This window comes from Neoarius graeffei, chromosome 22, assembly GCF_027579695.1.
Source record: "Neoarius graeffei isolate fNeoGra1 chromosome 22, fNeoGra1.pri, whole genome shotgun sequence".
In the NCBI taxonomy this organism is placed as follows: domain Eukaryota; kingdom Metazoa; phylum Chordata; class Actinopteri; order Siluriformes; family Ariidae; genus Neoarius; species Neoarius graeffei.
In genome coordinates, this window is record NC_083590.1 from 47764454 (window position 1) to 47787871 (window position 23418).

A 23418-nucleotide genomic window follows, 5' to 3' on the forward strand; every position below is an offset into this window, starting at 1 on the left:
CTGGGCATGTTTTGTAATAACACTGCAAATTAAGTTCATCTGCAGATATTTTGTGGATGTCGTTTCATGAGAGAAATCACCAACAAGACGGATATCAAAATCAGACATTAACACTAAATAAACTTGCATTTTTTAAATTTAATTATTTGGGGTTTTTTTTTTTTTTGGGTTACATAGTCAAAAGAGGTGTCGGATCACCGGATCCAGCTGCCGGAGCCAACGCCCGAGGTTCCGGAGCGCGCTCCGGCTTGCTCCTCCTCAAATTAAGCGCTGTTTGTAGGACACTGCCTCTGATCTGTCCTACAGTCTACCAACAGCAAAGGAACACAATGCTAGCTAATGTTGTTAGCTAATAGCTACTACAGAAGAACAAAGGGGTTACAATGGGTTATTTTAGCCTATTTGGTTACACACTCGCCGCCACAGAATGTTAACAGCAATGTAATGCCTTTTCTGGCTAATTTTATTCGTCTTACCTCCAACAAAGTGGTCACTACACAAGCGTTGGTATGCCGAGGGCTGCCAATCTTTCCTGTTAATGGCCGCTATCCATCTTCTCCGTCAGTCAGCATCTACCGGGATCCGATAAAATGATAACCCTTGCCTTGTTTGTTGATGGTTACTACATCCAGGTGCACAACAATATAGTGGCATGATGGAAGTCTTGCTGAAAATAAACACTTTCTTTGCTGCCGTTCCTCAATGCTGGCTGTGGTAAACTACTGGTAGTACACGTCCAAAATGGCGGCCGCGTTTGTCGTGACGTCACGTGAAAAGGGTCCATAAGTACGAGAAGAAAACAGTAAATCAGAAAGCTGCGCACGTAAAGCCAATTGGCTGCGCGCCATTATCTGCTGCTGGCTGCACTTCACTGCACGCGCAAGGATTTCCATCAGTCCAACGCAAGTTACGTAATTGGCTTTACGTGCGCAGCTTTCTTTCTGATTTACCGTTTTTCTTTTCATACTTGTACTTCCTATGTTTCATGGACTGTAACGGCATTTGCTTATTTAGTAATTTTAATACAGAATTTACTTTGAAATTATAATCAGACACTCCAACGCCCCCCCCAGAAAAAAAAAAAAAAAAAACAACTCATCGGATCTGCGCGATTCACACAAGTCCCCCAGACAGCCGTGAAAAAGGCGGCATCCGCCAAAAGGCGCGCCGTTTGCATCCATGATAATGTGTAAATAAAAACGTGTTCGCTGGACTGAATCTGGTGCCCCGTTTTAAGTGAGGTCAGTCAGCGGGCTGGTGGCGACCTCCAAAAAAAAAAAAATCAGGCACAAGCCTCCTGTAATCAGGGTGTCTGCAGATCCTTAAAGGGGAACAGAGGGCAATATATAGAGTAAATATAACAAAACCCACATTAACGAACCTTATTCAAGACTTATAAAAGTTTTTTGTTCTAAGGTTGGAAAGTTAGTGTTTTGAAAGTAGCTCGAGCAAACCATTTCCGCAGTTTGAACAGCCCGCCATGATATTCATTTTATCCAATCAGAATGCACGTTCATTTTCTCTGCGTGACACTCATGACGTATGTATGTGCCCAGTTGTGTTGGCTCATTGAGGTTGGGAATGGCGCGTGTGAATCGGAAAGTAGGATGAATTGTAAGTGATCGGCTACACAATGCCACAGTGTGTTGCTTTCGGGTGTAATAACAGGGCCGATGGAAAGCATAACGATCCTCCAGACGTGTCTTTTCACTCGTTTCCGCTGAAAAACACCAAGCGAGTTCGAGCTTTCTTCTCTTCTTTCGTCATCACCGGAGTCGAGAGGACCTCTCCTAGGTTCAAACTGGTACCCTTCTAAGCCATAGCCTGCTTGCAGTGTGTCTTGCGGGATCTCCTCGTACGATTCGACAGAGCTGTCGCTTTCACTTAATGCGCCCGACGCCATGATTACACGCTTCTGTCCTAGTGCAGTCGGTAGCGCTGGTGTCACGGTCTTTTAAAAATGGCGACTCTTGTGCCGTTTAGCGTACCGACTATTATATTTACAATTACCAAGATATTTCGTTGTTTTCTAGTACATAAATTTGACAGAATACTTAATACGTTACTTTGTCACATCAGCAACTGTATATATTATATTTGGTATCCCTTTAAAAAGTCTGGTATACAGTATATGGCGTTTAAGGCCTTAAATAGCCTTATATTTTGCTAATATTTCGAAGTGTGGCATTGATTTTCATATGGGTGGCATTAAATTTCATCGGGGCACAAAAATATATGTTTGTACTTTTATTTATTTATTTTTTCCGTGCTAACGTTGTTCAAACAGCGCACGTCAATGTGTAACAAGAAGATGGCAAAAAGACCGCTCTGTACCTAAAAGTACAGGCGTCACACAACACTTAGGGGGCAGTGTTTTCCTTATAGTGTTGTGGGAAAAGACGAAGAAGTGGTTTCTTTAGCGTGGCAGACATGTAGGATGGGGAAGTGTAAGTTTAGGGACAAGTGGCTTGAGGACCAGAAATATAGCGGTTGGTTGTCAAAAGCAACGTCCGAAAATGAAGCTCAGTGTAAACTCTGCAAGAAAGACCTAAAGTTGGGAACAATGGGCTCTACTGCCCTTGACGGTCACATGAAAGGGGAAAAGCATAAACGCTTTGCCGCCAGTCAGGTAACAACGGTTCCCATGCAGATGTTTGCAGCACCGGTTGTAAACGTTAGCGCAAAGCCCACTTTCCCTTCGGTGCCTACTTCTCCCAGCACAAGTGCTTTTGCCTCGACCGCTACGCTTAAAGTGCTGATGACACGTTTTTGACATCTTTGGCGATGTTTTATAACATAAGTAATTCCCGATGATCCATATATTATTAATTCACGAAGGCGCCTATTTTACAAGTTATGATAAACGCGGCTATTCGGGCAAATTTGACGGGGCTGCAGCACCCAGGTGTGGTTGCAATCAATTATTGAAATTAAGTGATCAATCTCATGAAATCAGTCTCATTAAATTTGAAGGTTAATAATTAAAATGAATCAATCCCATTGAATCGTTTACTTTGACTCATTTGAATTGAATCATACCATAGAATCATTCTCATTTGAAGTGAATCATTCAGTGAATCATTTAGTGAATCGTTCAATGAATCATTTAGTGAATCATACCATTAATCCTGGATAAATTACCAAACAGCTAGATTATGGTATATTTCCTAATTATTATTGATCACTTACTATATTACATAAATCTGCACCTTTTTGAATTCTTGGCGATTGGGGACTTCAGATATTGTTCACACCAACAAGATGAATACACAGCTTTGATAAATGAATTTATTATACAAAGATAAAAATAATCAATATATACAAGCAGTGAGGGGTGTGTGTATGTATATGTGTGTGTATGTGTGTGTGTATATATATATATATATATATATATATATATATATATATATATATATATATATATATATATATAAATAAAATTAGTGTGTGTGTGTGTTAGGCCCCTAGGCCTGAGCCAAGGTGTGTGTGTGTATGAGGGAGCTATAAAGTTTGGAATGTTCTTATCTGATGTTTTGGTATGTTGAGTGTGGAGGAGGGGCTTGACCATGTGTTTAGACAAAAGGCTAGTTCTGTATTGAGGTATTTCACCTGACGTCACAGGGTCACGTGAAGCCCCGGTGTCCGCCCCGGGGGCCGGCACGCGCTAGCTCAGTAAACTAGTAAATCCAGTAAAGGAAAAACTTGAGACTGAAAGGTTTTAACAGTCATCCAAATGACTGAACGTAAACATTGCTACAGTAACATACTAGCTACTGTTGTTGACATTAGCTAGTGCTAACAGCTAGCTGCTAGTACACTGCTACAACACAGACACCAACCCTAATAATACAGTTCTTGGTCATTGCCTGGTAACAGCAAATTTATAACGGGCCATGTCTCAACAGACTAAGAAGTTATTTCAATGACATTTAATAACATTTTATTTATCCTGAGGACCGAAAGTAAATGAAAATGTGAACAAACCTTAGCTGTAATAAGATGGCGACCACCGGCTCCAGGGACGACCCGCTGATGTAGGCATGTTACCCAGCCTGACACACAAAATATTTGTAGGTATCCAAACTCTTATACGCTTTCAGATCAATACCTGTGTATGGCGATGGGTTTTTAACGACATGGGTATACAGATCATGTGGGCCGAAGTCAGGTAAAGACGAGGGCTTCGTGTACTTCCATACGTCAGTAAACAATCCTGGTGGAAGCAGGTAAACATCGTTCTCTAAGCCTGCTAACCTCAATTTTTGCAAATACCTCTCCCTCTGCTCACCCTGTAAATGCCCTACGTCGCTGGATAGTGAAGGTGTTTTCTGCATCTCGCTCCTTTTTCTTTTGTTTTTCGTTTGTCGCCTTCCTCGCATTCAAACTGATTCGAGCCGTGCAGTCCAAAATGGCAGCATCACATGACTTGGTCACGTGAGTGAAATACCTCAATAGCTAACCAAAATGTTTGAGCATGAGGTAGGCCCAGATTAGCTTCGTGTTGCTAAGCTAAGACAAAAGGGAAGCTATCTAAAGTGTATCAGGCGTGGTCAGGCCTGTTGAGCACGTGTTTCTAAGTAACAAAAGGATTCCACACTCATAACATTACCAAACTCACTGAACTCTTAATAAGATCAAAATGTGTGTTAAGAGAATTGTTAGTAAGAGATAAAAGAAACATGCACAGCCTATCAGCTGAAAACAAATGAGATTAAACAAACAGAACAATTCAGTTCAACACGCTGCGTGTCTAATAGTGTAATGAATAAACCTGGGTTTAAATTCACACTTTCAATAAAGCAACTTCCTAAAACTAGCTTAATTATTATGCCCAAATATTTTACTCAATATCTTGCCTCTAGCAAAGTTCTGAGAAGATGTTCGCCGTTGCAGAGCTTCGCTGTTCATGAAGCACGTGAGTCGATTCCGTGGACAGAGAACTTCTCTTGATCCGACGCGTTGTTCGTGATGAAAGGAAAGTCTCTGATTAATGTGCACAGAACTTCAATCAGGAGGAATTCTGGTCACTCCTAATTACAAATTAAAACTGCGTTTGAGCTGCAGTCGTGACGTCACTTCTAATACGAATAAACCGGTTGTAACTCAGGTTGAGTTTAAAGATCGCGCTATTCTGGACTTTTACCTTGGCCAGTGGTTAAGCACAGAACGCGCTGGATGGTGAATCTTGCAAGAAGGAAGTGTTTTCGGGTTTGAGAGCATCTCTTTTGTGCGTCTAGATTCCTTGGAATCCGGACACGAGAGACAAAGAGCGGAGCTTCCGCCTGGACTTATGCGTGCATGGCGGACTGACGTAGATGATCCCGCCCACGCGTGATGTAGGTCACGCGGAAGAGGACTGGGAGTTGTAGTTCTTAGACACAGAATGGCGGCATGATACCTACACAGGAGACGGAGGAGGAGGAGCTATATGATGTCAGCGAAAGAACCTTCCTCCTAACTTACCAGTTTGTTGTTGATGCGACAGGTGTTCAGTTTGTCATTATTAGTATTATTATACATTTTATATATAATATAAAAAAATCTCCTTACCCCCAGTGGGGGGTGGTATCCATGTCATCCTCAAGCTCGGGTCCTCTACCAGAGGCCTGGGAGTTTAAGGGTTCTGCGCAGTATCTTTGATGTTCCTAGGGCTGCGCTCTTCTGGACTGAGGCTTCAGAGGTTGTTCCTGGGATTTGCTGGAGCCACTCTCCCAGTTTGGGGGTTACTGCCCCAAGTGCCCCCACTACCACGGGGACCACGCAATTTTTATATATATATATATATATATATATATATATATATATATATATATATATATATATATATATATATAAAATTAGTTATTATGACTTCGCGTTGTGTTGCCGGCTTTTGCTCCAAAACCCACAAGGATGGGGTAAGTTTATTCAAGTTTCCCAGAGATCCCGAGCTGCATGCGAAGTGGGTGAAGCAAGTCAGGCGCACTCGTGACAAGTGGGAGCCCTCACCAACATCCGTCCTGTGCTCTGAACACTTCGATTTGGATTGTTTTGACACCCTTCCCAGCTTAAAAGAATCTCTTGGGTATTCAGTTCAGCACAAATGTGTGTTACTACCATCAGCAGTGCCTACACAGTGTTGCCAGATTGGGAGGTTTCCCGCCCAGTTGGGCGGTTTCAAGTGCATTTTGGTGGGTTTTGAACATATTTTGGGCTGGAAAACGTCAGCAGTATCTGTTGCCAGATACTGTTGCCAGATACTGCTAAAGTTTTCCAGCCCAAAATATGTTCAAAACCCACCAAAATGCACTTGAAACCGCTCAACTGGGCGGGATTCCTCCCAATCTGGCAACGCTGCCAGTATTCCGGAGGGGGTCTACTCGTAGCTATGCCAGATCCAAAGACAGTCCTCCTGTCAGAACATGTGTTGTGAAACGACATAAGATAAAGGTACGTAGAGCTATAGATTCTACATGATAATCATAAATGTAATCATAAAGTCGGCGTGATATCAGTCATGTATTTGCTTGTGAAAGCTTGCGGCTTTCATGTAACTGCCGCCTAGCAACGAGAGGCAAAGGGTAAAGAGGGTAGACTATCATAGATTCTATTCGGAAGAGATCAACACAATTCTAGACTCCCAGAAGAGGAAGAGCTAACACTAGAGTTCACCGGCGTTTTCATGCGCCATTTCCATTGAGTAGAACCAGAGTAGAACAGCCAGTGAACCGCAGCGTGTTTTCCCGCTGACGTCACAACATGGCCGCGAGCCAAGGACCCAGTTTTCTTGCGCTGTGCAATTAAAAGTTGGATATTTGCGTAACAACAGCTTCTTTTCACGTAATTATAACAGAAATCTAACATGTTTGCCAGGGCATAGCCTGGACCCACATGGCCCTCATGACCCCTAGCCTAATCTGTTACTTTTCACATTTCATCTGTTTTTCCATACTAACGAAACCCCTGGTTATGGCCGAGTTGCCAGCGGGGGATATTATGCTCCCGGAGCACTCTTGTTGGTCTTGGGCAGGCTGCAATCACGACAGGCTTATCAACTTGTGGACGCACCTTCCCATGACTCAAGTGGAAGTCCAGAGATCATACTTCCACCCACCCACTTGCGCACTTCCTTGGGTTTGCTGTGAGTCTAAGGCCATCCTTAAAGTGCCATTCCACCTTTGGATGTATTCTTTGGCAGAGGTGGAAAGAGTACTAAAATATTATACTCAAGTACAAGTACTGTTACTCTGATGAAATTTTACTTAAGTACAAGTAAAGTTACCAAACAAAAAATCTACTCAAGTAAAAGTAAAAAGTAGATCATTTAAAATGTACTTTGAGTAAAAGTAAAACGTTACTTTTAACAGTGGGTGTTTTCTGCCTCCATTGTGTTGTGCAAAAATGAAAAAGAAGAGGAAACAAGGATATATGTACATCTCAACCCAGATGTTTTATTTAAAGGAAGTGTATCAAATTGAATGCTTAGGATAATGCTGCATTAAAACTGAGACAAACAAAAAAGGTCAATACACAGTCATGTCGTTTACATCGCCCTGACCCCACACAAAGCATTGTACACGAAATATGAAAGTGAAATGTTGCACCGAAATCTCGTAGCTTGCCTGTGTGCACTGTGTGTTATTGAACAATTCAATTCAAACATTATTTGTTTTGCTTAGTATTCCTTTCTGGCCTGTTGGATGTAGAATGGTAGGAGGACTGATCACGTCAGGTTGGCGAGCTAACTTGCTTGCATGATTAGCCAACCAAATAACAGACTAGTTACCGTTATGTTACAGTACCAACAGGTTGCTACTTCAACATTAGCAATGCCATCCACTATTTTTGGAATATAACCAGCCTATTGTCGGTTTTACTATGGAAAGGAAACATTATGATCGGGGCGCAGATACGTTTTTTGAACTGGGGGGGACAAAGCAGCCAGCAAACCAACCCCGATATGCCTGTCAAACTTCTTGTGGGTAACCATAGCAACCAAGCTCGAGCTCGCAACCTGTGCAGTCTGCGCAGCTCAACCAACCGAATATCAGTCTTTGTTTTGTTTTATGTGAGTTGTTGCAACTATGTATACACTGCTGTGCACCTCAATAAACCGAATGGTAATTAGTCTTTTGATTTTTCCGTGAGGTTTGCCTTATGCAAAGAAAGACAGCATAGACGTTTTTTCCTCCCTATAAGTGGGGGGGGGACCGAACGAGGTGAATTTAAATCTGGGTGGGACGAATCCCACCCTCTATCTGCGCCCGTGATTATAATGCCAATGACAATACTTACCTCAACATGCTTGCGCAGATTAGACGTCGAATTTTTGTATGCCGCAATGGTTGTCTTCTTGGGCACACATAATCTGCATTGCATAATGAAACTGTCACCCCTTTTCTCTACGAAGCTGAAGTGATCATGTATGTAGGGCCAGGGGTGCACTTCATTACTGGAAGAAATTGCGTTTTCTGCAGGGTCGTCCACCACAGGTTCCTCGGTCTCCTCCATGTCCGCAGGGGCGCTTTATCAACACCTGTGGCCCAGGGGCTAGGCCCCTCATAGGCTACCTGTCAACCCTACCCTTACCGTTGGCCAGGAAAACACTCTTATTTTATTTGCAATACGTGTCAAGCATTTACAGTGTAAGCGCGTAATTAGCCTAGAAGCCTACGATGGGTTACGTTTGGCTCAGCGTAGCTGCGCAAGGCCCATGCTCACATCGCTCAACACATCCGACCACAGAGGGAGAGAAGAACGCGCGCATTATCATTACAGAGCCGGTTCTGATTATTACCACGGACAGGACAGTGATACTGCGTAACTTTCACGCAGGGGCATGGCCAGAGATAACCACACAAGCCTGCGTGCGCTATAATGTAGACCTATGTGTTGTAAACATAAAACACACACCTACAGACAAGTCCTTTTAAAAAATAAAATACATAAAAATAGCTCGGCGGCATGAAAACAAACATTCACTGCAAGTCAAGGTACTTGGCTCGGCGGCCACATGAAACGTAAACACCATGGACAGCGGCCAAACTCATAACTCTACAGACCGAAATACACGAAACCAAGTCCTACTAGGGTCTATTTTACCGATCTATGTTCAAGCATCATGCAAGTCTTCCTTCTTCTTGAATGAGACCGTGCATTCAACTGCCTTTTTGACATGACTGCATCAAAATACCACTTGCAACAATATTTCACGCTAGGGCTGTCCCGATAGACGATGCCATCGTCCATCGACGATGGTGGTCATCCATCACGATGGAGAGCCACCATCGTGATACCATGCCCCCTCCTGTCATAATCATGCATATACGGTATCATCTGGGCCTATTTAACCTAAAAAGTTAGTTTTTTGTTAGTTTAGTTAGTTAGTTTTGTTTAATATATAAATATATAACAAATACATAATTATATAAATCATTATAAAGTAATATCCTATTACCGCTTGTTCACGTAGGCTATGGTGCAGGGACGTGCTAGTGAACATAACGTGGTTACACAAATACAGTATGCTACTAATAATAAATTTTGACTTCATTTTTTAGCCTACACTATATTTTAATGTAAAATTTGTCATGTTCAAACAAATAGCCACTATTAACGACTTCAGTCAGGAAATATTGCACCTTATCAAATGGCAGTGAAGCGCAGACTTCGGCAGAAGTCAAATAACTTTAATCTGGTAAATAGGCCTACTTTCAGACTCAAAATGGTCCACTCTAAGCCATAATGTCAAACCAAATGGAAGAATGAAGGTGATTCTGACAAATGTAAAGACAGTAAAAAAAAAAAATATATATATATATATATATATATATATATATATATATATATATATATATATATATTAAGTCATGATTTTAAAAGCTGGTGCAATAATTCAAACACTAATAAATTGGAAAAATTAGCGCGTTCAGGTGCGCACTAAAGGCCGAAACGCATCTTCAATTGATATGGCGTAAATAAACAATGAGTAATAGCTTAAGTGTAGTTTCTTCTCATAGTTTGAATACTAGTCTTTCATTGTTAGAGCAGATTAATATCTTACCGTGATCAGTGAGTGCTCGGGGAGGTTCATTTCCACCTGCGCTTTGCGCAGCTCATTTCTCCGAAGCCGGCTGTGCGCAAACAGTGTTGACTGCTCGGCAAACTCAAACGCTCGGTCTGTACTGGCCCTCTGTTGCGCAAGCGAGATGGTTATGGTTCAAATTGTGCCCAAAACAACTTAACCACGGCCATTTCAATTGCCTGATGGCTGTGACAATATTCGCCCCGTTGTTATACAGGCGATCTTTTTCTCCTCTATTTTCCATTCGGCAAGTGTCTCGCGCAATGCGTCTTCTAAATTGTCTGCTGAATGTGTGTCTGGCATGAAACTCGTCTGCAGGCATTTGGACTGCATTGCCCACTCTCGGTCCACATAATGTACGGTAGCTGACATATAGGGCATCATGTTGCAGCTGGACCACATATCCGTTATCAAGGCCAAATATTCCACATTTTTTCTTAACGTTTTTCTTAACCCACTCCCTATAAAATTACCAAATTCACTGAAATCTTGATGAGGTCAAAATATGTTTAATAAGGAAATTAAGGATGTTAGTAAGGATAGAAGAGAGCATGCACAACTTATCTTTTAAAACAATGGAGAGAGGATATGTAGAACTCGATGGTCAGTATGCACAATTAAACAGTTTCTGAGTTTAAATTCACATTACTTCATAAAGCTACAACCCCGATTCCAAAAAAGTTGGGACAAAGTACAAATTGTAAATAAAAACGGAATGCAATGATGTGGAAGTTTCAAAATTCCATATTTTATTCAGAATAGAACATAGATGACATATCAAATGTTTAAACTGAGAAAATGTATCATTTAAAGAGAAAAATTAGGTGATTTTTAAATTTCATGACAACACATCTCAAAAAAGGTAGGACAAGGCCATGTTTCCCACTGTGAGACATCCCCTTTTCTCTTTACAACAGTCTGTAAACGTCTGGGGACTGAGGAGACAAGTTGCTCAAGTTTAGGGATAGGAATGTTAACCCATTCTTGTCTAATGTAGGATTCTAGTTGCTCAACTGTCTTAGGTCTTTTTTTGTCGTATCTTCCGTTTTATGATGCACCAAATGTTTTCTATGGGTGAAAGATCTGGACTGCAGGCTGGCCAGTTCAGTACCCGGACCCTTCTTCTACGCAGCCATGATGCTGTAATTGATGCAGTATGTGGTTTGGCCTTGTCATGTTGGAAAATGCAAGGTCTTCCCTGAAAGAGACGTCGTCTGGATGGGAGCATATGTTGCTCTAGAACCTGGATATACCTTTCAGCATTGATGGGGTCTTTCTAGATGTGTAAGCTGCCCATGCCACACACACGAATGCAACCCCATACCATCAGAGATGCAGGCTTCTGAACTGAGTGCTGATAACAACTTGGGTCGTCCTTCTCCTCTTAAGTCCGAATGACACGGCATCCCTGATTTCCATAAAGAACTTCAAATTTTGATTCGTCAGACCACAGAACAGTTTTCCACTTTGCCACAGTCCATTTTAAATGAGCCTTGGCCCAGAGAAGACATCTGCGCTTCTGGATCATGTTTAGATACGGCTTCTTTGAACTATAGAGTTTTAGCTGGCAACGGCGGATGGTATGGTGAATTGTGTTCTCTGGAAATATTCCTGAGCCCATTTTGTGATTTCCAATACAGAAGCATGCCTGTATGTGATGCAGTGCCATCTAAGGGCCTGAAGATCACGGGCACCCAGTATGGTTTTCCGGCCTTGACCCTTACGCACAGAGATTCTTCCAGATTCTCTGAATCTTTTGATGATATTATGCACTGTAGATGCTGATATGTTCAAACTCTTTGCAATTTTACACTGTCGAACTCCTTTCTGATATTGCTCCACTATTTGTCGGCGCAGAATTAAGGGGATTGGTGATCCTCTTCCCATCTTTACTTCTGAGAGCCGCTGCCACTCCAAGATGCTCTTTTTATACCCAGTCATGTTAATGACCTATTGCCAATTGACCTAATGAGTTGCAATTTGGTCCTCCAGCTGTTCCTTTTTTGTACCTTTAACTTTTCCAGCCTCTTATTGCCCCTATCCCAACTTTTTTGAGATGTGTTGCTGTCATGAAATTTCAAATGAGCCAATATTTGGCATGAAATTTCAAAATGTCTCACTTTCGACATTTGATATGTTGTCTATGTTCTATTGTGAATACAATATCAGTTTTTGAGATTTGTAAATTATTCCATTCCATTTTTATTTATAATTTGTACTTTGTCCCAACTTTTTTGGAATCGGGGTTGTAATTCCTAAGACTAATTTGCCCAAATGCCAGCCTTACTTCCAGTAATCGATATCTCGATGCGGGATGCAGAGATTTCCCGGAGTTCCGCGGAGTTTCACAGAGCTCTTCTGTAACAAGCAGAGTTATTGAGCCGACGTTTTGTTGTTCGTGAGGAAGAGTCTCTGACAATAATGTGTACAGCGATTAAGTCAGAAGGAATCCGGTCGCTTCTAACTCTTAATTAACTGCTTGGGCGGCAGTCATAACGTTACTTATAATAAACACAAAACCGGTTGTAACTCAATATGAGTGAGACGGCGCAACTTAAGTATTCTTTTACCGTGGCCAGAGGTAAATACGAAAGCGCGCGGAGTCTTCTTTTTCTTACAAGAAAGACGCCTTGATCTCGGATGTTCTGATGAGCAGGGTATCTCTTTGTGTCTGCATGACGCGACGGTCCGTGATAGAGAGAGAGAGAGAGAGAGAGAGAGAACGGAAGTTGACTGAGCCACTTATGGCTTCAGGGAGGATGTGATGTAGGTCATCGCGGAAGTTGGTTGATGGGATTTGTAGTTCTAGACGTGACGGTACCTACAAAATAAATGTACTAATGCTGTGACCTGTACATGACCGCTGTTATGCGTGTCTGACCACAGCCCCCTCTTTTCCTCTTCAATACCACAAATGATATCGATCAGTTAGAGTGGCATGATGGGATGACGGCGTGTTATGCACGATCTCGCAATCCTAGCGCGTTCATATTTTCATACCCTCTCCTAGTAAACTTTTTAATGGAGCACATCACGCTCTACAAAAAGTCACCAACTGTAAGAGGTTATTGTATTAATACAGTGCCTTGCAAAAGTATTCATCCCCCTTGGTGTTTGTCCTGTTTTGTTGCATTCCAAGCTGGAATTAAAATGGATTTTTGGAGGGTTAGCACCATTTGATTCACACAACATGCCTACAACTTTAAAGGTGCCCCCCCCCCTCTTTTTTTTTTTTAAATTGTGACACAGACAGTGATTTAAGATGGAAAAAACAGAAGTCTGGAGTGTGCTCAAGTATTCATCTTGTATTGGTTCAGATTCTCAGTTGGATTGAGGTCTGGGCTTTGATTAGGCCATTCCAAGACATTTAAATGTTTCCCTTTAAACCACTCCAGTGTAGCTTTAGCAGTATGTTTAGGGTCAGTGTCCTGCTGGAATGTGAACCTTCGTCCCAGTCTCAAACCTCTGGCTGACTCAAACAGGTTTTCCTCCAGAATTGCCCTGTATTTAGTGCCATCCATCTTTCCTTCAGTCCTGACCAGCTTTCCTGTCCCTGCAGATGAAAAACATCCCCACAGCAGGATGCTGCCACCACCATGCTTCACTGTAGGGATGGTGTTCTCAGGGTGTTGGGTTTGCGTCACACATGGCGTTTCCCATGATGGCCCAAAAGATCAACACAGAGAATCATCTTCCATGTGTTTGGGGAGTCTGCCACATACTGTTGGGAAAACTCCAAATGTGTTTTTGTTTTTTTTGTTTTTCTTTCTGGCCACTCTTCCATAAAGCCCCGCTCTGTGGAGTGTACAGCTTAAAGTGGTCCTATGGACAGATACTCCCATCTCTGCTGTGGATCTTTGCAGCTCCTTCAGTGTTATCTTTGGTGTCTTTGTTGCATCTCTGATTAATGCCCTCCTTGCCCGGTCTGTGAGTTTTGGTGGGCGGGGCCTTCTCTTGTCAGGTTTGTAGTGGCACCATATTCTTTCCATTTTGCTATAATGGATTTAATGGCGCTCCCTGGGATATTCAAAGTTTGGGATATTTTTTATAACCCAACCCTGATCTATACTTCTCCACAACTTTGTCTCTGACCTGTTTGGAGGCTCCTTGGTTTTCATGTTGCTTGCTTAGTAGTGTTGCAGAGTCAGGGTCCTTCCAGGACAGGTTGATTTATACAGACATCATGTGACGCTTTGATTGCACACAGGTGGAGCTTAATCAACTAATTATGAGTTATGAAGTGAATTGGTTGGAGCAGCTCTTATTTAGGGGTTTCATATGAAAGCGGCTGAATACTTATTCACACGCCAGATTTCTGCAGGGCTGTGAAAAATCCGCGGAATTCCGTGAATTTGGCCGCCAAAAATATCATTTTAGTAAATCATCTAATTTTGCAATAAAAATGGGGGGGGGGGGGGGGTAGGTTTCTTTTGCGACAATGACAGACCGGTTTACGGCATTTGCGCCATGCTTACAAACCACGGCGCGAATCTTGTGCTCTTTAAACACGCTTTCGATATCAACGGTTTTGAAAAGGAGAATTTCGCGGTATGTCCGTGTCACGGAGGGACATCGTTCAGAGGGAGGACGGTGAGACTGACGATATCAAAAATCCATGGAATTGGCGATGGCTGGAGTTTAAAGTCGGTAGTGAATGAGCACATACGGAAGATAAAAGAACCGGGGAAAGCTTGCTGCATCTTGTGCCATCAGGATGTGAAGTACAGTTCTGGTGGAAGAACGCATTTGGTTGACCATGTTAAAGGAAAAAAACATGCGGAATTGGTGAAATTGAAGCTGTTGAACTATAGATTACCAGGTAGACCATCTTGTTCACATTTATATCTTCAATTTATAATAATAATAATAAGCAGTTCAAATTAAATGGCATGGTTGAGAAAATATTTGCTTTCAGGAGATGCTTCAAATCTATCAATATACACAAAATCTGTTCAGCTTCTGGGGCCCTGTGGGCCCCTGGCTCCTGGGGGGCTGCTCCCCCCAGACCCCCTGCTAAAATTGTTTCCTTGGATTTTGTCATTTCTATTTCACAGCCCTGTTTCTGTATTTTCATCTTGTGTCACAATAAAACAAGTCAAGTCAACTTTATTGTCAAATATGCTATACATGCTTGACATCCAGCACAGATTAAATTTCAGTCCTCTCTGACCCACGGTGCAAACAGGCAATGCAATAAATAAAAATAAAAAACAGAATAATTGAAAAAACAATACAAACAGTATAAACACTCTAGATAAGAACTAGACATAGACTAAACACTCAAACAATATAAACAGTATAAATAAACAGTATAAACACTAGATAAGAACTAGACGTAGACTAAGGCCATTATTAAAAAATGTTCTGTTTCCGGTCCACCGGCCGGGTGAGTGCCGTTTGTGCGGTTGAAAATTTTTTTTTTTTTTAACGCCGGTTTTTCGGGTTCGTAAATCTAAAATCGAACTTGACATTTACGCATTCCGCGCAGAATATAGAACTGAATCAGCTCTGCGCATGCGCCGTGCGGCACAAAAAAATGGCAGCCACCATGAAGGAAGAAGATCCGGAGTTTTCAAACATTTGCTTAAGTGTGAAATCGCAAAATGGTATTCTAGCGAACAACAGAATAGTAAAGATTCAGAAAAACAAATCATTCAGTGATCATTTTAATAGTGTAATTTCATCCGAACTAGGCCTAACGCTCGATTTAGAACTACAAAAAGTCTGTGTGTCGGACCATCACAAACCATTACTGGAAAATTCGTTTGATCTTGATCCATCCGAGACGTTACAAACAGCTTTTGAGTTTTGTTATGCGAAATTCATTACCTACTTTGTTAATGACCCTGACAGATCTGTAGGAGAACCTAATAGATCTTAATATTTTATTAAATGTGTCTGCTTTTGTAATAAAGTACTGAAAGAAAAAGCAAACACAGCATTGCGATTTCTTTTATATATAATATACGTAAATTGGTGCAAATAAACAAACAGTCAAGGGCACTTGAGGTATAGCAGATAAACATGAAATAAGCAGTATAAACCAGGGCTTTGAACCGGTTCAAGGAACGAAAACCGGGAACTTTTTCTATTTCACATGGAACAGAAACGAAACCAGAAACTTTATTATTTTTTATGTTCCGGAACAGAAACGCTTATTAAAAATAATGGTAACCGGTTAATACCGGTTTTTATTTCGTTCCTCAAAGTTTCTGTAGCCTACAAATAGTCATTCTTCTCCTGCGCAAGTTTCTATGACCCGCTGGGGTTCACTTCCTGTGTGATGTTCACTGACTGAATGGAGAGAGCGGGAGGGTGGACTACTAGTGAGTAAGTGCATTACTGAGTGTCTCTGAGCAAAGAAGAGCCTGAACGTTGCAACCTCCCTATTGGCTGTCTGTAAAAATGTATCAGTTGTTGCCCTTCCCACGGGAATCACCGCGGGCTCGAGAGACGAGACCTGACGAGTTAGTTCGTTGGTAGCAGAACAAAATGTCTGGACACAAATCGGGTTTTCAGAAAAGGAAAGAAAATAAACGGAGGGTTGAAAATACAAAAAAGGAGGCAGAAAATGCAAAACGAGTTTTAAGGTAGGACAAATGATTACTTTTCTGAGGCAGCCCGCCGTGGCTGCCTGCAGGCTTATTTATTATAGCCCATCTCATCTCATTATCTCTAGCCGCTTTATCCTTCTACAGGGTCGCAGGCAAGCTGGAGCCTATCCCAGCTGACTACGGGCGAAAGGCGGGGTACACCCTGGACAAGTCACCAGGTCATCACAGGGCTGACACATAGACACAGACAACCATTCACATTCACACCTACGGTCAATTTAGAGTCACCAGTTAACCTAACCTGCATGTCTTTGGACTGTGGGGGAAACCGGAGCACCCAGAGGAAACCCACGGGGAGAACATGCAAATTCCACACAGAAAGGCCCTCGCCGGTCACGAGGCTCGAACCCAGGACCTTCTTTATTATAGCCCATTTAGTTAAAATAGTTGATATAAAATGTTTATAGTTATGTGATGGTTGTCCTGATTTAGACTTTTTTTTTTTTTTTTGGGGGGGGTTGCGCGATGTTGCACCCGGGTCCAGATTAGGGCAGAACCGGTCCTGGCTACATTTCAGGTGTAGTTTGTTTTATGTATGTATGTACTTGCATAGATGTGTACTTGGTCTTCCAATATGGCGCCTAACAAAATCTCGCGGCGCGGTGACGTCATGCGGTAGCCCTCTATAGGGCCTGACTAGCCTTTGGTAACACACTAAACGAATTCTCTTTCATTTTTGGCACTTTTTCTGTTTGTGTAGATGGGAAGACATACTGAGAATCCAAATCACCAACATTTGAAATAATAATTGTTTTGAATTATTTCTTGTCTTATTTAATGAAGGTTGTAATAGAATTAGCCTACATTTGGCTTAAGCTGGATGAGACAGAGACATAATTTTATAGCCATTTGTTAAACAGCTGACAGGGAACGTAATTAACCGTTCCGGGAACTAAATTTTTTTGTTCTAACCGGTTCGGGAACGTCTATTTAATGGTGGAACCCAAAACCGGAAACGTTAAAATTCCGTTTCTGGGGCTTCGTGGCTCAGGTGGCTAAGGCGCCATACCATAAATCCGGGGACCCGGGTTCGATTCCGACCCGAGGTCATTTCCCGATCCCTCCCCGTCTCTCTCTCCCACTCATTTCCTGTCCTGTCTCTACACTGTCCTATCCAATAAAGGTGAAAAAAAGCCCAAAAAATATCTTTAAAAAAAAAAAAAAATTCCGTTTCTGTTCAGAACGAACCAATAGGAAAAAAATTCCGGTTCAAAGCCCTGGTATAAACAAACTAGCAGCTGTTAAGATGAGGTAGTGCGGAATAGTGCAAATGAGTGAGCACTTTCACCTTTAAAGTGGTCGGCATGTTGTGTAAATCAAATGGTGCTAACCCTCCAAAAATCCATTTTAATTCCAGCTTGTAATGCGACAAAATGGGGCAAACACCAAGGGGGGTGAATACTTTTGCAAGGCACTGTATACAAGTCTGACCGTGTGTGTGTGTGTGTGGTTTTTTTTTTTATTGTTTTTTTCCCCTCTTGGTATGTTTAACTGCAACGATTGACTCCTTTTTATCTCTCATAAGGATGTGACCGCCACGAAGGGGAACGAGTTTGAAGACTACTGCTTAAAGAGGGAGTTACTCATGGGGATCTTTGAAATGGGCTGGGAGAAACCGTCCCCTGTCCAGGTGAATCTCGTGTTCGTTTACTGAAGTGTCTGAGACGCTGATTTCAGTTTTAACAGTTTGATGTTCTGTTCTGTTTCGTGCTTTCAGGAGGAGAGCATCCCCATTGCTCTTTCTGGTCGTGACATCCTGGCTCGTGCCAAAAATGGGACAGGAAAGAGTGGAGCGTACCTGATTCCTATGCTGGAGAGGATCGACCTGAAAAAAGATTATATCCAGGGTAAACTGATGCGCTTCTGTTTTTGGATGAACCAGCTGCTGTGTTTATAGAGTAGGGGTGGAAGTAGCTTTTTCTTTCCCCATTATCGTCCAGAGCTGATGGACGAGAAAGACAGACAGGAAATTTAGGATGTCCACCCTTTTGGACGGGGTGGATTTCGAGGCTGTTCTGTGGTAATGAACAGATTCAACGTTTAAAAAAAAAAAAAGTTTGAACACACTTTCATTATCCATTTGATAATCCATTTATCAAATTGGTGGTCTGGTGTCGCCATGGCTGACGTTTTTACTGTTTTTGCCTCTCACCAGTCCAAAGAATCTGTGTATTGAATCACTTTCGAACCATTATCTCCATTATTAGTGTGCTCGCTTTGCAAGCACACTATTGTTCTCCGATCGTTTATTATTATTCCGCAGCCACTTTTTTGAGCCGCTACTCCTCCCAGGGCTTTCACCTATTGAATTTCTCGTAGGGGAGGTGTGGTTTACGATTGTCAACAGCCGTTTATTGGACGTTGTGAATGTCTATCATTTGGCGTAAACGTAGCCCATGGCCAATCATGGCAGTTGTACCCGGTGACGTAGTTAGAGCGACGAAGAGGCGAAGAAAGACTGTAACGCCAAACGCTGTTCTTTTTTTAAAACAAACTTTTGCTCTAAACTATTCAGAACAGTGTCTAAAGCTTGATCGCAAGTTTGGTTCGTATCGCTCGCCGCCATGTTAAATGTGATCTGTAAACAGTCCCAAATAAACTACAAGCTTCCGTTTGTCGAGTAGTACGCGTCACCGTCTTTCCACCCCTCCCCACTCTCTGATTGGCTCCCTAACTCAGGCGAGCCTTTAGACCATAGTTTCCATGCTGTCTTTTCAGATCGGAACGATTGTGCAAAGCAGCATGGGATTTCCCAGGCTAGCACCGATGTATTTTGTTGCGATGTATCTTACACCGGTGTAAATTTTGTGGAGCGTTCACACGTCACAAACCCGCTTACTAGAGAGAAGCGTGTTAGCACCGGTGCAGCCCCACTTGCGTTCACACGGCAGTTTTTGCGACCGTGCTATACGATAGTAATAATGCGGAAATTAAATATGCGCATGCGTGAAAATGTACTTCCTTTTCCCGGTTGTCATGGCATCACCAAGCACCGGGAAAACAATGTGGATGAAGACACCAGTGTTGCCAGATACTGCTGACGTTTTCCAGCCCAAAATATGTTCAAATCCGCTAAAATGCACTTAAAACCGCCCAATCTGGCAACACTGGAAGACACGCAGTTCTGTTGTTGATATTCGCCATTTTGGAAGCGCAAAATACCAGGATGCAAATTATGCAATGCCCGTATGTAATCAACTCTCCTCACGCGTAGCGAGTCTACCCCTGTAGCGTTCAGACGTCCCATTTTATATCGGTGCTGCCCTGCAAACTAGCATTTACTCCGGAGTAAATTTCTTAAACCACCTCCCGAGCAGGGTTAGATTTGCACCGGTTTAAGCAGCTTTCAGGGGTGACACCGGTTTAACTTTGTACCGTGTGAACGCTCTACCGGGGCAGCCCCGGTGCTACACCGGAGTAAAAGTTGCCGTGTGAACACCCCTTTAGAGACGCCGTTCCACTTCTCACTTGTCCGGCCTGTAGTGCAGATGTGTGCTTTTCGATACGCCTTTTTTTTTTTTTTTCCCCCCCCTTCTGTAGGCCAAACCGTAAGGTGTGCAGTCATGAAACTTGGTAGACTGATAGAGGAGTGGACCCTGATTGATTTCCTCAAGTTTCATGTTGGTACGTCTCACGCTGTAGCGCCACCAACTGATCAAAGTGTTACATGCGTTCATGCACGTAACGTTTGATCCGTATGTCCGATTTTCATAAGTCCGGTGCCGTTGGAATCCTTGGAGCTAGACGATTCCAACGCACCCTATGACGTCATTCTCCGCCTAATTAGATTTTCCACCATTTTTTGCATTTTGTCCAAAGTGAGGGTAGAGTGACCCTTAGGGTGGTCCCAAAAATTTTTTTTTTTTAGGATTTTGTTACGACCACCTTACCTTTTTTTTAACATTGCCTAAAAGAAGTTATTCTGCGAAATTTGGTTAAGATTGAACAATGTTTAGCGGTGCCACAAAGCCATTAAAATTTTCACTCCAGACACAATATAAAATAATGTGGCTTATTAACTGTTTCATATTAATACAAACAATACAGTAATATAACTTCCTGTGTTCAAAGTAACAATAGCTATTACTTGTCTGTGATTTTCTAAACCCTTCGGTATTCAGAGATGAGAATTTTCCGCGGATCCGCGGAATTCCGAGTTTTTCCCGCTGAAAATATCATTTTTGTAAAACGTGTAAATCTGTTGAGAAAATTTCGGGGGGTCGGCGCGAGGCGAGGTCCCAGGGTTCCTGCAGGTCCTTAAAAAGTCTTAAATACAACTTTTTGGTTTTCAAGGCCTAAAAATGTCTTAAATTGTTTGGAATGAGTGGAATTTTCGAGAGGGAGGTATTAAATTTAATATTGGACCAAACGAGTGAAATGTCTCCATCCAGTTTAGGGTATTTTTTTTTAACTGTAATTTTAAAAGTGACCAGCGTACCTTTTGGGGGCAGCATTGGTTCTGTGCGTCTTCTATGCATTCTGTAGATCAAGAACTAACGTTAGGAGGCTACTGGAGGCGGTTCAGTGCGGTATGGTTCAGTGTGGTGCGGTGTGGTGGTTGTGAAGAGTGAGAGATGCGCAGGTAGCTTGCACGGGCACTAGAAAGCGTTGATAATTATGGGAAGATGTCTGTTTAATGACAAGTGGTTGGAGGATGACAAATACCCCCAAAATAAGGAGAAGAATCGTTTGCGATAAAAAGCGCTGGATCGCACAAATGTGTTTAAAGCCGGTACCGCAGCGCTGGGGACACGCCCACTGGGAAACTGGCTTTTCACGGACACGAGGCGCGCACGCGTGTTAGAGGTCAAGCGCTCCGGAGTGAAACGCAGGGGGGTTCGCACATGCGCACAAGAGTCAGGTGGAAAATGGGGCTTATAGGAAATAATGATTAGCATCATTTTTTTACATAATTAACATTGTTTATTGTACCAAGTTTAATATAAATATATAAACAACCTTTATTTCAGAACTCAATTAAAAAGAACTCCAGAAAATACAATAATTCTAAATGTAGTACAGTATAAATAATTTGTACAAAAAGTCTGTTTTATTACTTATCATCTACAACAGTGTTTTTAATATAATAAGAATATTAACAACCACTAATAATAATTAGTAGTAATAGTAATTATTATTGATTATTAATCATTACTACTTATGAATTAGTGATTAATAAGTACTAGGGATTATTAAATGTTATAAAAGTAAGTTTATAAACGTTTTAAACCGTCATTGAATTTGAAAACATTCATTCATATATATATATATATTAGTGCTGTCAAAAATGTCGCGTTATTAACGCGTTAACTTGACTCAATTTTAACGGCGATAATTTTTTTATCGCGAGATTAACGCTCTGTGACATGATGTAGGTTTTTCATAAGCTTTTGAAACTGCCAGGAACTTGGAACAGAACAGAGACTTTGCTTAGAAAACCGATAGCAGCTAGACTGTAATGCCACGCCCCACACAGCCAGAGTCGTCTGCCCTCCCCCGAAGAGCCACGGTGCTCGGCTTAGGTTTCGTTTTCCCATCGGCGGCTCCAGCCCCACTTTGCAGTGGCTGTGACAAGACGTGTTATGCTCTGCAATAAAAAAAAGAAACACATTGGTACAACCAGTGTTTGAACTATGCCGATATTTTCGGGGGGGGTCCCTTATTTTCCCTTGGGGGGGGGTGCTTGCGCTTGTCTCAGAGCGCGGATCTCCATCGCGCGCTCACTTCGGATATGCAAATGCTTCCCGTTACACACGATTGCTGTCAATAAACATAATTTTGCCAATATTTTAGAGACCCCCCAACATTTCCCAAATCATGTTTTCAGGGGATCTCATGTCTGTTTCAGGGGATCTTGGATCCCCCGAGTACCCCCGTAGTTCGAACGGTGAGCAAGCCCATTCACTTTTTTATGCTGATAAGAGAATTACAATGGTTTTTCATGTGGCAAAAATGTGCAATTAAATTGCGATTAATCGCGAGTTAACTGACAGTCGTGACATTAATCGTGATTAAATATTTTAATTGCTTGACAGCACTTTTTTATATATATATATATATATATATATATATATATATATATATATATATATATATATAAATAAAAAAAATATGGGAAAGTTGGCAGACATTTCAGAGGTTTTTTTTTTTTTTTTTTTTTTTTTTTTTTAAATGTCCCATTCTCATCCCTGGGTATTCTGGTATCTTGTGGAGATAAAAGAACACACTAAGGACTTCCCGAGCAGAAGGAAGCTTTCTCCCAGACAGTTCCTTGGAAGTGGGACCAATTAACCAAACATAATCGTCCTTTCTGGTTTTGTGCTTTGCACCACCGGTGCTACTTGTATTACTGTTGCTAGCCATCTGAAAAACATAGAAAGAAAAACATCCACAACTTCATCAGCATATTACGATCAGTGCTCATTGTTTAAGAACCCCTTAGTGCATGAAAGTTAACCTTCTATCAGTCTATAAACTCTTCCTGCCTCTTTTCATAGAAGTGGCATATTCCCTCTAGAACTGTGACTTTTGGGGGGTTTGAGATCTTCTCTGCAACAGTCTACGCACCAACTAATGTTAATGGCTTAACCCGATTTGCAACCTCATGTGGCACCTCGAAATATTAACCAATTTTTCTGAAATTTTGCTTGTTGCCGCCTTTTAGCCTATGTAAAAAAAAAAAATGATAGGGTGGTCGGAATGTTTTGGTTTAAAAAAAAAAAAATTTCCCATACATTTCGG

At 41.9% G+C, this 23418-nt stretch overlaps 1 protein-coding gene across 1 annotated transcript in view; it reads left to right on the forward strand.

Moving 5' to 3' along the window:
* The window catches only part of LOC132870906 (probable ATP-dependent RNA helicase ddx6), a 108550-nt gene that overhangs the window by 45627 nt on the left and 39505 nt on the right, over positions 1 to 23418 (forward strand). The window contains exons 4-5 of the mRNA XM_060904883.1: positions 18203 to 18307; positions 18395 to 18524. Of these exons, the coding sequence (XP_060760866.1) occupies positions 18203 to 18307; positions 18395 to 18524 (235 nt within the window). The remainder of the gene's footprint in view (positions 1 to 18202; positions 18308 to 18394; positions 18525 to 23418) is intronic.